Source organism: Pteropus vampyrus, unplaced genomic scaffold, assembly GCF_000151845.1.
Source record: "Pteropus vampyrus isolate Shadow unplaced genomic scaffold, Pvam_2.0 Scaffold572, whole genome shotgun sequence".
Classification (NCBI taxonomy): domain Eukaryota; kingdom Metazoa; phylum Chordata; class Mammalia; order Chiroptera; family Pteropodidae; genus Pteropus; species Pteropus vampyrus.
In genome coordinates this window covers 2,587,866-2,605,999 of record NW_011889353.1, presented here as the reverse complement: position 1 = coordinate 2,605,999, position 18,134 = coordinate 2,587,866, and the positions used below count along the sequence as shown (strand labels likewise).

Here is an 18,134-nt window from a genome sequence, read left to right as displayed (position 1 = left end):
TTGCAGTCTTTCATGACCTGTTTTACAGCTCACATCTTCCTGTATTTTGAGGTTAAAAAAAGAAGTATAGTACATTTAGTTTTAAGCAAATAGACCAACCAACTTCCTAAGACTTTGTAGTTAAAGCACAACTTATATTGTGCTTACAATGTCTACTGGGAGATGATGTCCCACTTTTTGATATTCTATTCGCCAGATCTAATGTGTATTTGAAATGCTCTTTGCAATGGAGCCATGCTAATTACCTGGCACCACGATTCTACGTCAGCATTTGCAGGTACCATTAGCTATCTACTTTCCTAATAACTCTGTGATCTCCAACCTGAGTATAACTAGGTGCACTCCCCACAAGGTCTACTGTAAGGGACCCCCAAAATACTCTTTAAAATAGCATCTTACAGCTAGTTTTCTCTCCAGCTCTAACGGACCTGGTCACATCTAGCTCATGACTGTTCTAGCAATGCTCTTGAACTTTGCTCTTGAGCTTCTTTAGACAAACTGCAATTACATCTCATGGTAATTTTTTCTCTATTATTTCTCTGATATAATATTTAATACAGTCAAGTCAGGTACCAACTAAGAGCTCACTGTATTTTTAAGACATTCTCCTTTGTAGCAAAGAACTTCAATTTGGCCTCCCACTGAACTCTGAATACTAATACAAAAATCTTCTACAACCCATGAAACAACAGTGATACTTGTGGCTTCCATTTCTAATGACAGATAAAAATAACCTTACTTCCAAGACCTGCCAATTGCAGATATTCTTAATAAATAGAAGTTTACTTCTACTGCCATTCTGGATGATGATAAAGTGCTCACTTTGATCAAATCATAAGTATAAGAATGCAAGAGCTCCAAAGTTGCAAAGAAATTCATTAATAACAATTTCGCAAATTAGAATCAAAGTTATAATAATGTCTATATTTTTTACAAACTAAACATACAAAATCAAAGTGTTATTGGTAATAATTTGGCATTTAATTGTTTTTAGAAGCAATAGCAGACTTTCTTCAGACAATGCAATAGGACGATTTTTTAGTCTTTCTTACTTAAGAACTGATTCTTAGTCAAACAATAACATGCCCATATGCCATTAAATAAGTTGTTACTTACCAGGTTCTCTCCAAAAATAATTTAAAGAGGACAATGTCTAAATAGCTACATGACCGAAGCCCAACCCTTGAGACTGCAGGATGTGGTGAACACCTAGCAAGCACGATCAGTCACCACCATGGTTTAGGCCCTAGTGCACTGCACCTGCCCCTGGGGCACCAAGTTCATCTTATCCAGCAACTATGAGGGGAAAGCATAAAGGTTACTTTCCTTGAGGAAAAACCTAAGATCTTCAGTTCCTTCTCACTGCATAAAGAGGTTCATTCCTCCAGCCTTCACCTCTGAAAAAGATATAGTAACAGCTAAAATTTCAATCATCTAAGGTCCAGGATAGCTACGGAAAAAAATGGCTCCCTATTCCCAGTGCCACTTTACAGTGGAGAACAGTGGGAAGACAATCTGATTCCATTTCCCAGTTATGTGGAGTCTAGCAGTATTCCTCCAACTTAGAATTAAAAATATAAATAAGAATTTATTTTCATTCACTTAACCATGAGAAATTCCTGAAAGCTTACTCCCAGTATCATACAAGAGTTGAGAAGCCTAATAATCATTGAGTCAGCCCATTATTTTATTCCTGAAGAGTTCTCCTGAGGGCTGGAATACACCCTGGGACACCCAGGAAAAGTCAGTGACTGAACTAGAAAAGGAACCCCAGGTTACCTATTAGTCAGAGGAATGCACACATCTTTTTATAATACAAAGAGTGCTTTACACTACATAACTACAATTACAAACTCAAAATGGTACAGAATCCCTTTCATATTTTAAGTTGGAACTAGCTGATGCCTGGGAGATGCCGAGATCAAGACAAGTGTCAGGAACTAGGGACGCTGGGCAGAAGACAACTCCAAAGTGATGAATGAGGTCAATAAAGGAAGCAGACTGATTCTTCATGGCTTCGGCATAGTATAAAAAGGCAGTATTTTGACAAGGGAGCAGAATTTAGTAATGGAGAAGCCTGGATTAGGAGGTATTAAGGGATACACACTAGCATACACTTGAGTGTATCTAAGGATATCTGTCAGCTAGCAGCCAACTCTTTCTTAGGTTGGCGGTGAGGGCATAAATAAAAGAAAACAATGAATGTACAGATCATAGCTGCTAAGAAGAATATTTAGCCAGTTATTCAGAGAAGAAGACTCTAATTATAGAACTAGGGAACAAAGTGAGTAACTAATTTAGGGAATACAAGGAAAACTGTTTTCCATATTGGGGCAAAAGTCAAGCCAGAAGAGCAACTACAGCCACAGTCTTAGAGTGAGGGGCTGCAGCTCTTTGAAATGAAGAAAGTGAAATGCTGGTTGATCATCTACTTAAAATTAGTGATGGCATGTAACTGTTAACTCTAGGCTCATGATAGGTCTCTAATATTTCTTAGTTCCTCTCCTCTATCCCAAGACCAACAACTAGGTGGCAGCCCTAGAAAACCCAGAGCATACTCAGAAGAGCTCTATCTATGCCTAGGCTTTAAAAGATTAATGAGGCTAGTCAATCACATTCCCTATGGCATTTAGAAGGTGCTGAGATTGTTGGACAAACAATGGGAAACTTTACATTTGTACCTTTCCTCCACATTCAACAGGATTTACATTCTAAAAGCCCTATGTATCCAAATACTGATTTGCCATAGAGATCCTGACAATATGAAACCTACAAAAACAAATGCCTGCTTTATTTCTTCATGAGTTATGTTATACAGGTAATCTCGATTTGAACTATTGAAGCAGGGAGAAATTAAAAAGTAGGTCTCTTTCAGTAAGAGAAAATACCAGTGGTTCTAAGCAGCATTGATGGTTTTAAACTTTTTCAAACTGGAGGGTCTTGTACCTTAAACTTCAACCTACAGTATTACTTTATCGGTGATTTTGAGGTAAGAGCCTAGATAACACTTGATTAAGTGTGAACATTTTGAAGAGTCCCAAGAAGCTCTCCCCTTTTGACACCATATTATGTATCGAGGCTTCAACACTGAATGTGGCTTCAGCACAAACAACTCATCAGAAGATCATGTACCAAATGGCGGAGTTGTGTCTGTGAAATAAACTTCTTGACAACGATATGTGACTCAGCATCATTTCTTGAGGGTGTCAAAATGCTCAGTGCTATACCAGGGGACATAGCCACACAGCTGCCCAGTTCTCAGAAAGCTACACATGAGCACAACATGACTAAATTTGTCTTCAAATCAGAAATTCCTTAAAGGCATTATTCTTTGGTTGGCTATATATATGTAATCACAAGTACACACACTCGATACTGTTCATCAAACTACCACTTCTTTTGAATTGGTGTTTCAGAAGAATTTGTTAATATCCACTATGCTAATGTCACAATGTCTGTCTTCCCCTTAATCCATTCTGGAGATATTCTGGGTTTATCTGAGAAGAGTGTTGGCAATTCAAGTATGAAGTCACAAGCTACATGGCGTCTAATTGATCCTAAGTAGTGATCACATCTCACCCTGGACAAATTACCATAGCCACAAGTCAACCCAACTGCAACTGTGGATAGAGTCAATGTTGAACTTGATCCAAATTTCATCAGTCTTCCTCCTACCTTAATTCTCAATGCCCAATTTCAAATGGACAGCACTGTCATTTCTTTTCTTATTACAGGAATGATGAAGTATTATTTATATTATGATTATTTAAGATGCATTAGTTTTCTAATTAATCCTGGATGATTTAAGAAGAACCTGTCTTTCCTGGAAATATCACTAGTAAAATGCATCCAATTTTTTTCTCTAATGTGGTTCTTTGCCTGTCCATAAAACTTATTTGATTAGCAGTACTATAGAAGCTAAAGCTTTTGTATGCAGGCACTCAAGCATAATTTAATCATTTTTATTTAAGCATGAAAAAAATTGTTCTGAAAGGCCTGTTAGGTAAAATATCCCCGATTAGTTTAACCTTACATTTGCAGGTATATTAAAGGTGTAATAAATCATGGGATGCTCAGTATGCAGTGGAATAGCATTAACTGTTATAATAATTGGCAGTAAGTTAAAAAATGGTAGTATTAGCGAATGTAAGGAATAACTATCTCATTTTAAATAACTGTATTTAAACAAGTTATTTTAAAATAAATTTTGTTTTGTGCGAACTCATTTTATATTACCAGATTTTCACCTATGGAAACCTCTTTCATAGTTAAACAAGATGAGGTCCTAATTGTATAATACCATTTATCTGCTGAGGATAAAAGTGCCAACAAATGAAAATGCACATTAGGCAAGAGATTGTCAGAAAAGAAAATTGTCTTTTTTTATTTTTTTCATTTTTTTGTTTTTTTGTTTTTAAATAACCCACTCACATTAACAAAAGACTGCAGTGGCTTCCAAATTATAGGTTGTTATTTTTAGTGGAAGTAGTTCAATATTCATATTGGAGCAGATGTAGCAGTTTAACAAAACAGCTCTTCAAATCCTGTACAAATTGAAAACAGGAAAACTGATTGCATTTTCTTTTATCACTTTCCTTTTCTGAATTGACACTTTTGGCCTTCTGAAAATTTACACATGGCTTTCATCTCAACAGCACCTGCTGATCAAACAGAAACCTAACATTTTCATGAAAATGGTATAAAGGACTAGTTTTGTTCTAAATGCTGCAAAGGGCATCAGTTGCCTACTTGATGGCAACAATTGCTGTGTATAAGGCATATTCATAATAGTTTTATGTTTTCATTAAATTTTTTAAAAATTTGTTATGTCCCTTCTGGCTTTTTGCATATTCACTTTTTGTATAATTAACATTTCTCTGACTCAATGTCTGCCTAATACTTAGTTTTATTATGCAAAATGTAAAGATCAGGAATATTTAGTAGTTTCTCTGCCTCTGCTTGAAATACACATATATTTATCTTTACATACCTTTGTCTACACATGCATGTGGGTATAAAATATATAAAATATATAATCCAGTTTTTGCATTCCGCCCATCAAAAGAAGATAGAAAACAAAAAGTCAAAGTCAGTTCCTATTTTGGAAGCAGCCTTACACATTCTTTTATCAGCTATAGATTTAGCAGGCGCTTGGATGTTTGAGTACTCCAGATTGGGGAAGAAGAGTTGTCACCTACGAACAAACTGGTAAACACTTAAATAATGTGATCAACCACTCACTGCAAATACCTCCAGAGAAGGTAAAGGTCAATCTTGAAAATGGATATTCTTATTCGTAAAATATGTAAGATTGGTAGCTAGGTTGCTTCTAAGATTTTTAAATAAAAGAACTTCACACATTTCTCTGTAACATCCAATTTTGGGTAAAATTAAAGATGCTCCTAAAACATGCTATGTCTCAGGTTCTCAGCCAACAGAGCCCTACCCCTTCTGAAGGATTCCAGGCTGTCCATTCCAATTTTGCCTGGGTGATAAGGTAACCTGAAGGCAGAAATGACATACAGAATATATGTGCCACTCTGGCCAGTTGGTTTGTGAATTTCAGTATTTCATCATGTTCACTGAGGCAACAGCAAACCTGAAATGTCAATATGTTCAGTCAATGGAAGTGAAATAATGGGACTCTATTGTCTTACCCAATCTATCTGCTGCTGTCAACAAGGAAACATGCCCCTCTTGCTTTAAACAAATTTTAATTAGGCTTCTGGGTACTGTATCATATTTACCTATGAAAACACCGATCTTAACAAAGTGTAGGAGGCAAAATAATCATTTTTTCCACTTTTACCCATTTTAAAAGAACCTTCCAAAGTTGATACTATAATTTTTGACATACACTTATGAATCAATTAAATATTTGTATTCTTCTTTTTTAAAACCAACTCCAAGGGGAAAAAATTCCATGATTCAAATCCAAAATACAAATCTAACAGACTCAGAGTGATTTTTTTTTCCTCTAGATCTAGTTGAAACCAAACTATAAAATCAACTAATTCTATATTAAAAGTAGGCTTCGTTTGTTTTTCTCACTCATCCAAGTATGTCAGCATCAATTTATCACCCTTTCAAAACAAGTCACACAAAACCAAACGCAAATGATCAATTCCAAAAGCCTCTACCCTTTTTGCTCAGTTTGTCAATCCTACAAATAAGGGATAAATGAAACTCCTGTTAAAATAAGGGAGATGGTGCTGAGAAGGGCAGAGGGTAGGGGTGAAGAGAAAATAAGTCATTCAAATTTCACCTAACTTCTATGGCCTTTTCTTGCACCAGAAGAGAAAAAGCCTCACCTTAAAACGAAAATAAAAATGAACTAATCAAGTTGTTAAGCAGCTTTTTCTCTGCCCTCTTCAACTAAAGGCTTCAGCGTTCAGTCAATAAATAATCTATTGTTCCCCCTTTATCGAGTCTCTTTAAACCTATTCAGACTGGCAAAACTAAACCCAATTAAAGATAAGGCTCTCCGGTAATCTCACCTCGGTGAGTCCTGTCTGGATAGCAGAGGTGATGGGAGATAGCGGCCAGGCCAGGACTGATGCTTCCTCCTCACCCATACAACAAAAGGCAGATTTCTCTTTCTCCCTCTGCTAATCTTTAAATGTAAATTCTCTCTGCCATCTAAGAGGAGCGACAGATAACATGTTACATCTTCACTTCTCCTGGTCTTATCGACTTCTGAATCATTTGGAAAGGGAGAAAGGGAAAGAGAAAAGCAGCCTCCTGGCACTCCCCTCTGCTCCTTCCCCCACCTCCCTTCTTCCCTACTCACCTCCCCTCCCTGTTCACGGAGATTACCTTCTGGCAAAGGAGCACAGGAGAGGCAGCACAGCCGAGGCAGCACCCAGACCGTGGCTTTGTATTCATTAAACACACATCGGAGCTTATCAGAAGTAAAAGGCTTGTCAGGATGGCACATTGTGTGTGAGTGAGTGTATGAGCGCAGGAGGGAGAGGAGAGAAGCCAGCGTGCATCAGGGTGATTACAGTATCAGCAGGGCCCAGATGGAGGCAGGAAAATAAACAGAGGGTGCGTGTGAGACAGAGCGGGAGAGGGAGGAAAAGTGGGAGAGAGAGTAGACAGAGAGAGGGAAGAGACAGACTGGAGGGAAGAAACCAAGAAGGGACTGGGAGGTGGGGAATCAGGCCCCAGGAAGGGGGTGGTGAGTTGGGGCAAGGTACCCCAAGGCTGACTGAGAGCAAGAGCCAGGGCTGTGGGGATCTCCTGCATTCCCAAAAATCTGCCCCTATTCTGAGAAAAAAAAAAGGAAGAATCCAGACTAGCAAACTATTCCTCTGCTCCAGGGCTAGATAATGAACATCTGGAAGTTCTGTCAAGGTCAGAGGGGGATCAAGAGCTCTCTTTTGTCAGAGCATAACAATGAGACTCATTTACCATCTTACCTCCATCCAAATAGCCACAATTTGCAAAATAAACCTAGGTGAGTCCTTAGAGCAGTTACACAGCCTTCCAGACCAACGTCAAGTGAGAGTTCTTGTCTCTTTCTTTGCTGACCCCAATACTCCTAAATTTCATACATACACACAAACGCATACAGAGATGGACACAGGCAGGTATATAACACATCTCCTTTCCCAGGACTGTAATGTGTCCCAGTAGAAGACTTGTGTAGCCAGTATCCCTGTGATAAGAAGGACCACTTGTGATTGGTAGCTACAGGTGACTCTTAAGACACCTGCTCCACCTCCAGAAATTATACTGGAGAGGTGGTTTCTTATGTGTACATCTGAGAGTCTATTTTGGAGGTGGGAATTTGAAATTGAGGCAATCAATCTCTGCTGGAGCTGCCTCACAGCTCTTCACCCACTCAGAGCCCAAGAATCAATCAGAGAACAAGCAGGGCTAATGCTCTTTCATCACACCAGAGTTCATCCTACACACCATCAGGGCTAGGAGGGAGATATACCTGAGTAGTCCCATGGGAGCCTCTCTTCGCTTTTAAATGCACCCATCAGACTATCTGAACATCTGACCAGATCCTTAATGGAGTGCAGATAATGCAGCAAAGAAGGTTACTTTATTGGAGGGAGGAAGAGTATTTGGTTGTGTTGTTTTTCAAGGCTCTGAAGCTTGGTTAAGAAGCTCTCACAGTGTGAAGAGTGAGTTCAGAACAAAGTAGCCAGTAAACTGCATAATTGTTCATGGCATACATTGTTGCCCCTGCTGCAGTGACACTTTGGGGTATAAATAGTTTATTCACGGGGTCTCAATATAAAGGGACAAAATAGTAGAGGTGAGGAGAGTAAGGCTAGTAAGAGAAAAACATAGATGAGCAAGAAAATAGCCTCACAGCAGAAATAAATTTGAAGAAATCCTTTAGAAAACTAGGAAAGGTATTGTTTAATCAAGCATTTTCCTCCAAAACAGTCAAAAAACAGTTTTATGTGTGGTATATACCCACCTCCACCATGCTCCTACTCCAAGCAAAGAATTAAGGGAAATTTGATAAGTAAGGCAAAGTGAAAAAAGCTGGGCATAAGTAGGGGAAGGGCATGTGTAAAAAATCGTGTCATGCAATGAATGTCAGATAAAAAGGGGTCTGCCACAATCCTCCAATAATCCAATAATGTGGAAAACCTCATGGTATCACTGAGATGAGTACAAGGTAATACTTTTCCATAAATCTTCAAAAAGTGACCAGGTTCAATAGAGACGGGTACAAGGGTAGGAAGTAAACCAATTGGCAGAGTACATTACAAAATGGAGTGAGCTCTAAATGGGTGATAATCAGTCATACTTACATGTTTTATATTTAATAACAGATTTTTGGAGTATCATTTTAGCTCTCATAAAATACTACCTTTCACCTTCTACCATTGTTATAGAAAACTGCATTCAGATACCTTCACATACTTTCCACTTTATTACATTTTAGTTACATCAATTTGGACACAAATTACAAGCAAATGCCTATAGATCCAAGGCAACTTTAGGGAAAAAAAAATACAATTTACAAATGTCCACTGATATTTCCATTACACGCTTTTTGAAAAAATGCTGTTTAAAAAAACAAAAAAAAAACAAAAAAAAACAAAAAAACAATGTAGTACTTTCAAATCTAGTAAAGGCTTACAGTTTTGTTTTGTTTTGCTTTTTTAATTTTAAAAGCATCCAAACACTGAAGACATGAAGAAAACTGCGAAAGCTAATCTGCTGATGTTCTTGTTTTGTAAAGGCAAAGTATTTCTATTACTACCTTGTTTGTTCATTGATTTTTGACTCAGTTATAGAAAAAGATCAACCAATTCTCAAATGAGAAGAATCCATGACTCTCCCAAAGCAAACACTTTTCTGCAAAGTTTTCAATGTAAAAAAAAAAAGTCAATATAATAATCAAGAACTATATTCACAGAACAAGTGTACCAAGAAAGTGGTTTCTATAATCACAGCTGTCTTAAAGTTCAGACTAGAGACTAGAAATCTTAATTTCAACTATTTCTTTACTTAATAATAGGTTACCTTCCTATAAAAGCAAGTCCATCTGCCCAGGCAGATAAGTTTTGAAGCATTAATTGAGATAAAAATCTAGCATTTTCTTTCTTTCTTTGAGTATGTGAATTGTAGTGTGCTATAATGTGAGAATTCCGACATATGACCATTATGGCATAATATTTCATTGCTCAGCTTGTCATTATTTCATTTGCAATTCTTATGTTAATTATGTTCATAATTACTATAAACAGATGTGGTAGACATTCATGTGACCTTTTATTGCAGAATGCATCCCTCACTCATTTTACTTCAATTTCTCATGTATGTGAAACTGAAATGCAGAAAAAAGGCTTTCTAATTTTCTAATGTTTTACATATATAAGTTAAAACCTACCTTCTACTTCATCTGCATTTCAAAATATTAGAATATTCTTAACATATAAGTTGCTTTACAGCACATTTTAAAATTGCACACTGAACCTCACTGCTGCTCACTAAATTGTAGTTATGGATGCCAAACAAAGGCTAGCATCCCTAAGTTGTTTGTCTATTTTTTTTTTTTTAATATCAAAGGTTAATGCAGTAGAGTGCCTAGCAGCTATGTAGCAATTTATTCACTCATAACTCAACCAGCACCCTCTTTACATAAAACACGTTTACAATAAAATCAGTATGGATTTCATTAGCTGAAAACCTCCTCGAATTTCATTTCTTTGACCCTAATCTATAATTAGTGTGGACAGACAGGTGCAAACCCTTCTCTTCTACAGATGGCTACTGGAAATGGTGCAAAGTAGCTCCTTCTGTTTAAACAGCACAGAGATAACCTGCTCTGTCTTATCACTTACAATTACCTCCATTAAACTGAACTAACGTTTGTTTTAATAAAATGTTCACTGCTCTTTAAACATTACTTAGGAACTCTTATATTAATGGCTGAAAAAAAGTGAAGTTGGAAGGTATCTTTTTAGATAATAACTTATGCTGGTTAAATGTTCCCATTGATGAATAATGCTCTAAAGTTCATAAAGGTGTCTTAGTCGATTTAACATTTGATAGTTATTTTGCATAAATATGATCAAATATGATATTATTAAAAGGCGTTTTGGTGACAATTTAATAAGAAGATAGGAAACAACATTTTTCCTGAAATTTAGAAGAATAAAAGGTTTAATTTTTTTATATAGATTTTAATTTGTTATTAAAGTATATAACTCTTAAAATCCTAAATTGTTTTCAAAGGATATTTATGTTAACCTAATTTCATGTATTTGTTTAACCTCTTAGAGATTATTCTGAAAGATGTATGAATTCATCATTTTAAGGCACATTTTAAAAATTAACTATGAATGTAACTGCGTTCTGTAAGGACATGGTTAAAAACAACTCCACCCCATAATAAATAAGTTCTATAAAGCCAGAGACCACTTCTTCCTGCTTCTGCTATCAGTAGTCTGTGGACCACTATATGATAAATGTCTATAAAACAAAAAACTTTTAAATGCCCAAACAGCAACTAACAAATTGCTTTTCTCACTGAACTTACACAACTTACAGTAATAGACTCCACTAAAAAGCAACTGACTCATTTTTTTCACATGCAAATCCTGCAGGTGCCAATTTTTCAGACTGCTTTGCTATGAAGGGCTATGTTGCCTACATAAAACCTCAATGAAGAAGGCTTTGCATTCAGTGCCTGTCAGCTGATGTTCATATCAAAGAAGTGAGAAACAGGACTTGACAGTGAAGAATGTACTAAACTGACAACCACTGACCAGCATTCCTATGGAAGCACTGCTTTCTTGTGATCCTTTTTCAATGTCTTTAAAAAAAAAAAAAGTGTGTTTTTTTTTTTTTTGGCTAAGCTTCTATTTTACAATAAAATAAATGATAATGGCACCTTACATTTGTGTACTTTTTTGCAAATTTTGAAGTGCGCTTTTATCTGCAAATATTTAGACTAACACCGTGAATGGGAGAGCTCATCATCAAATATCAGCATCAAAAGCAACATTTTACTTTTCTTTAGAAAGGTAAAACTATGAATTATTAAAAAACAGTCCTATAGCTGCAACACATACTATCCCACTATTTCCAGCAACTTGCAATTACAATTAATAGTGCAGTTTGCATTATATTGCAAGATTGTAGAATGCTTCTTATTAGAAAGGTCTTTTAAGGATCATTTTAAAATCAAATTATTAGCTGATATTAGTGGATCACAGAGACTAAGCCTACAAAAGAAAATATCATTTTGAAGACTTCTGGTCTGCTTGAGCTGTCCAAACATTAAAAAAAAAAAAAAAAAAAATACTGTTTTCTCCACTGCTTTTTTAGGTATGAACCGGACACTGGAGAAACTACATACTCAAATTCTCCTACTCATTATTTAGCTTTCCAAATAAAGTGACCGCTTTCTAAATGGTTTACAAGAAAATTAATGATTAAACAAAGACTTTTAATATAAAGTTCTTCTCAGTATAATCTTACATAAAGTCAGTTTGCATGCACCCAGAGTAAGTGTGATTATTTGGTTGGAATTTTAAAATAATCAATCAAAGAAATGCTAAATGCTAAATACAGTACAAGTAAAGCAACAATAGACTTCAACTTTCTCAACATCCATCTTGGCCGCAAAAAAAATAGCCTTGGTCAAACTGAGATTCCATGATAATACTGGATAAGACTGTCAGAACTTCTCTGAAAAATAACAATCAGTAAAAGAAAGGAAACAAAAAACGAAAAAGAAATCAGATAGCCCTATCTATGCTATCTGGAAGCCCCCATAATGTTAAAACTAGACTACATTTTTAAGGATAAAAAGGGGAAAGGGATCCATAGAATTATAAATTTGTTTCTGTATACATCACTGCTGATGTACCCAAGTTGGGGCTATAATGGTTTAAGACACAATGATATTTGTCGACCTTTTCTAAGGAACTGTGTGACAGGAGAAACTAGACACAACAGAATACTCACATGGTCAAGGCAAAATGCTGCAATACACTGAAAAGAAGCCCCTAACACTAACAAACCATTTATTACAGAGAAACCAATTTGTATTCTAGTGAGTGTGGACTCACTGGGCACAGACCCAGTTCCACTCTGTTCTATGCAAAGGGAGAGTGTGATAATAAAAGCCAATGAACGCACTTAAAAATGGTACAGATGTATAAAAGGAGACTAGGAGGCACAAAACCTCTGTAAAACAGATTGCAGTTCACACGGAAAGTAGAAAGAAATCCAACCTTTATCAGAAGGTAAATCAATTTGCAGCATCTGTTGACAGCCATTTATATACAAGTCCTGAGCAGATTAATTAAAGGAAGTTAAAAATTCAATGGGGGCTCAGAGTTATATTAAGCACATGAAGTTGGTGTGAGGTGGCCTCTCCAGCTCTCCTGTCCTTCACTACCACTTCGCCCAGGCCTCCGTGACTGGTTGGTCTTCAGGACCTCCTCCACGGGGAATATTAGCTATTTCTTAAAGCGACATTTTGCAGGAAGCAGCAGCCAGGCCGGGTCACACTGGGATTAGAGGTGCCCAATGTTGAAGAAAAGCTATGCTCAAAGGATTTCTCCACTATGCTTTGCAAGGAATAGACGAAAGGCTGAAAGGTTCCCCAGCCATAGCCTCCAAACTGAAAGGGGCAGGGGCGGGCGGGGGGGGGGGGACTAATTTTAGTAACAGTCTCGGTTCACATCTTCCCGCAATCACAGTACTACAACTTTTCCAAACGTTGACCGCCCTTATCAAATAAATTAATTTAAAAGTTTCAAATGGATTTAAGTGGCTGGTGCCAAGATAATCTTATTTGCTTAAGGCGTCCTGGCTAAAACTGGGTCGGCTCCGGGAAAGGAGTCTGGGTACGCCAACCACCCGGGTCCTTCCAGATTCGCAAAGAGAGCGGTGGGCGGCGGGACCCGGCGCGCTACTACACTGGTTCAGAGGCTTCACCAGACAGGGTTCTGGAAATCGAAATAGATTCTCCGGACGCGGCTCCTCGTCGGGCTCCGCCAGACCGCAGCTGCGGAGCACAAGGCTCCGCTCCCTGCTCAGGAGAGGCAGGCACCGCGTTGGGGCCGGGACCGGAACACCCACAGGGCCAGGGCGGCGGGGCCCAGAGCGCGCAGAGGTCCGGGCAGGAACGACGCGGCCCACCGACCCACGGCAGTGAAGGTCAAGAAGCGCTCATGTCCCGGCCGTCGCCCACCCGTCGAGAGGCTTACTACTCTAGCACCCCAAACGCCTAGAAGTAACAGGGAAAGTTAGCAGACAGGCGCAAACCCTTAAATGCCGCTAAGAGGATCCTGACCTTAGTCGCAGCCAGTCTCAAAGTTAAGATTACGTTCTCTTGTTCCTAGAGCTGTTTCCCACCATCGAAACTAGCCTTTCCCTTCCTGTTAGAAAACCCCACGATGCAGGTTTAGGGCTACCTGCCTAACGCACCATGGGCACTCTGACCAGCTGTTTCATCAGGATAGGGGTTGAGAAAAACCACGCTTCATCTTCCTGCTCAGAAAAATTTTTTTAAAGGCAGTGCGGAGAAATCTAAGGATGAAAATTGTATCCTTGGGTGACCCATGAAGTTCGGTGTCATTGCAGACCGAAGTTACCGCGATGTTCCTCTTTACCTTGCTGCGAAGCCCTACCCTAGTTGAGCGACAAGTACAGCCTGGAGGCTCACAGTCCAATAATCCAAATGAAGATGACGGCCATCAGAATAATAATTACTTGTAATGGCCAGGGGCCCGTCCCCTCCGCCCGCCCACCGGCCAGCCCAGCCCTGCCGCAGGCACTTACACTGCACTGGACCGGAGAGTCCCACCATCCGCCACCAGCACCGAGCTGCAAATAAAACTTCCCGTCGTCTTGGCCTGCACGCGGGGTGAGGGGGCGAGGTCTCCGCGCGGCTCCCCTCGCGAGGCCAGTGTCCGCGGCCACTCGCCCACGCGCACTCGCCACGAGGCCACGGAGTCACGCGGCGGAGCGCCTGTGGCCTCCCGGCGCTGCGCAGAGCAAGCTGCGGTGCAAAAAGCCCGGGGTTGGGGACGCCAGCCAAACGCAGCCTCCACACAGAACCCAAGACTTGCGGAGCTCGGCTCCCCTCCTCCCGCCTCCTTCCCTCCCTCCCTCCGCTTTTCTGTTGTTGCTGCTGTGACAGACAAATGTGATATGGGGCGCAGGGAATTGCCACTGTCACAGGCGGCGTCTGCGTCTGCCTCGCCCTCCCTTGCTCACTCTCGAGGAAGGCGACGCATTTATCTGCAGGGCGGCCGGGCGTCCGCCGGGGAGCAGAAGCGCCGCGCGCAGTGCGCAGAGAGCGCAGGTACCAGGCCGGCTCCCGCGCGCGCTCGCGCGGGGGACGCCGCGACCGCACGCGAGGGAGGCGGCGGTGCGGCAGCTACCAGGTGCAGGGGTAGGGCCCGCGGCAGGGCAAGGGGCAGTGGAGGTAGGAGACGTCTGTGTCGTGCAGGGGTCACGGAGGTCAAGTATATGTTAACAATGGGCAGTCCCGGCTCGCTAGGGCGCGCGGTTGGCCTCCCTCCTGGCCTCGACCTCTCTCATTCAGGCTGGACGTCGAGCTGGTTCCCTAATGATGCCTTTCCAGGCCGCCTGCTCTCTGGCGGCCCGAGTGCCCTGCAGTAACCCAAGAGGACCACTTTCCCTGGCCATCTGGAGTGTTCCTGTCTGCTCTGCCTGTGTCTCGTCAGTGGCTGTAGAAACAGCTCTGCTAAAAATCAAGCCACTCTCAGATCGCCTCCCTAATCCCCTTCTGTTAGCCGATTTACAGACTATTTGCTTTTGCATTAGATAATAGCCTTAGAGAAAACAGTTATCATTTTTCTCTTTGTTTTTCTTCTCCCATAGTATACCCTTAAGAGGGGCATCTTTTTTAGCTCACGCTTTTGTTGGATGTGTACCCCTCCCCCACACAGTAATATCAATACTTCGGAACCAGGGGAAGGCATCCCAGAGGACAAGATAAGGTGAAAGAATTCCAGACATTTCCAGAGTAAATAAATAATCTCTCAGTGAACAGAAGTAACAATTTGGTTGTAGAGAGAAAAAAAAAAGGGGGGGGGCTCGAATAAAAATAATATTAATATGAAGGTCAAATATGATCAGATAATGGCCTGCAATGATAAGTAAAATGAAATCTTCTAAAATTATTATGAAACAGCGTTGCTACTGCAAACGTAAATGTTAATATTCATTACAATTTGAAATCCTGCTCTGAACCATGTTTTTCCTCAACTTGCCTAAATCAAAAATGTCCTGTGTGCATTTTTCTAAATCTTATCTTTACAAATGAAAAAATTCTGTAGAGTCAGAGTCGGCCTAATGCAGTGGGAACTGATGAGACATTTGTGGATTTTATTTTTAAAAGTGGCGCTTCAAATTTTTAATAGTGAGTAATATCCCTTCCCCCACCCTTTTAAACCCAGCTGGAGCTTCCAGATCTGAAGTCTTTTCATACTCCACTAATTTTTAGCAATTCATTTCCAGAAAACACTCATTGTACATTCTGCCTTCTCCTTGGGACATTTGACTAATGAATTATAATGAATTAATGAATTGTAATGTCCTGGTATTTGACATTATGATGCTGTTAATTTGAATCTCAAATTTTATCAAGTTGTACATTGTATAGTAGTTTCTGCAAATACAGCTTTTTTGCTATCCTTGCAAATCTTATTAATATGAATCATCTTAAAATATAAAATTGTATGTACAGTACTATAACTCCTTTGTGTAGGAAATTATGTCAGAGAAGCTTATGTTTTCTTTAAAGAATCAAAAACATTTTGATACTTTAGTATCTATTACTTATATTATTTCTTCTGTCCCCCAAATTGTAAACCAATTTGGATTCTGAAACTATACATTTATACTTACTGAAAATTAGTAAAATGACATCTGAATCAGGAATGATTCTTTTGAAATACTGTTACTTCTAAAATAATATTTTAAAATTAAGAATAAAAGTAAATCAGCAAATTTTAGGATGTAATAAATATGGGGAGAAGTAAAATATACATACCATGCCACAGTTTTCTTCTTCCTGTAAATTGTACCAATGAAATTATTTTGAAACATTAAACTTTAAAAATCAATGGAAAGTAACTTGCAGGAAATCAAAACAGTTACACTTTCAGGCTATATTCACAACACCAATGCATATATTTAAATCATATTTTATAAGATTCTACAAATTTTACAGGACCTTCTCTTTTGCCAAAGATAGTAATCATTGTTCTAGTTATACTTCTTTTTTAAAAAATGACAATGTATTCTACTCAATTTTGCTTTACATCAGATAGAATATATCACTAATCTGAGATTTTAAATTTTTAATTCTGATAACAGCAGCTAAAGAACATTCCTTAATCTCACTTTCCATGTCCTTTAAAGGCCTGCGTTCTACAAAACATAGAATATATTTTTTCTATAGGGTTTATTCTTGTATTACCTCCTAACTCCTTTCTTTGGAGCAAATAATAACTTAGGTTCCAACTCAAGCCCTAGGTGAATGTTGAATTGCAAAATCTAGGAAAATAAAACAGATTAAATGAAAAGGGAGGTGCTCATTGATATGTGTCCTGGGGGGTATGGATTACTTGAAGACAAATCCAAACTGGTTACCCTAGCTTTGGAGTGGCGGATACACAACACATAACATTCATAACACAATAAACAATTAATCGACACATTTTATTAAATCAAGTTAAGGATACAGAGATCAGTATTAAGCTTTTCTTTTATCTGCCACTCATGAGATAGATCAGGTTTCTGTACTTTCAAGACTATTTAGTTTGCTGAACAACAAAAAAATCTTAAAAATAAATTTTAAAAAAGAAATTGTTTAGGAAAAAAAGGCACTCACCCACCCAAATAAAACCATTAAATTGAAAAATAAAATAACATAATAATATATTAAACTGAAAAAAAAATCTTAATAGCAATTTTCTTTTTCTCACACTTTAGAAGATCTTTTTCTCACATTACTTTATTTTCGTTACTGTGAAGGTACAGAGTTCTTTCAACTTACAGGTTTATTTTTTTCAGTAATGTAACCTAAGGATGCTTTTTGTTTTCCCTTAAACCATCTTTTAAAAAAGTACAGAGCTCTTAATACAAGTTTCAGATGACTGCTTTTTATCTCTTAAGAGTTGTGCGATTGACCTCTCACAAAAAGGATTCCCTATACAAAATGTAATCAAGACTTAATTAGCACTTGTAAAATTCCTTCTTATAGATCTTAAACTTTAAATGACTCCCAAGCTGTGATTTTCTATACCTTGAAAAAGTTCTCTTGTTTGCCTAGGTTGATGAAAATCCTTAATTACTAGGTTATTTAATTTTAACAAACATTATTTGTTATTGTATCTGTGAAAAAGCAGAGTATGGGAAACAAAGAATGGCAAGCAATAATATTTTCATAAATTTCTAACTTACCCACTTTGCAATTTCTCTCCCTTTTGCTATGTAATTTTATGTAGTTTACTTATAGAGCTTTATATAGACAAGTTTTATTCCAAATCTTTGCAATTTTGTTGTTTAACTTGCTTAAAATTTTATTTTAGGACACGAACAACAAATAAAAGAATAAATTTCAGAGTTCTTTTAATTTTATTCTATAGTAGGTAAGCCATATATGT

The 18,134-nt window shown here is 38.4% G+C and overlaps 1 protein-coding gene across 1 annotated transcript in view; it reads right to left on the bottom strand.

The window, feature by feature from the left end:
- The window catches only part of RUNX1T1 (RUNX1 translocation partner 1), a 139,444-nt gene extending 125,060 nt beyond the window's left edge, over positions 1–14,384 (bottom strand). Inside the window, exon 1 of the mRNA XM_011384395.2 lies at positions 14,275–14,384. Within this exon, the coding sequence (XP_011382697.1) occupies positions 14,275–14,302 (28 nt within the window). The 5' untranslated portion in view covers positions 14,303–14,384. The remainder of the gene's footprint in view (positions 1–14,274) is intronic.
- Between the last annotated feature and the right edge of the window lie 3,750 nt (positions 14,385–18,134).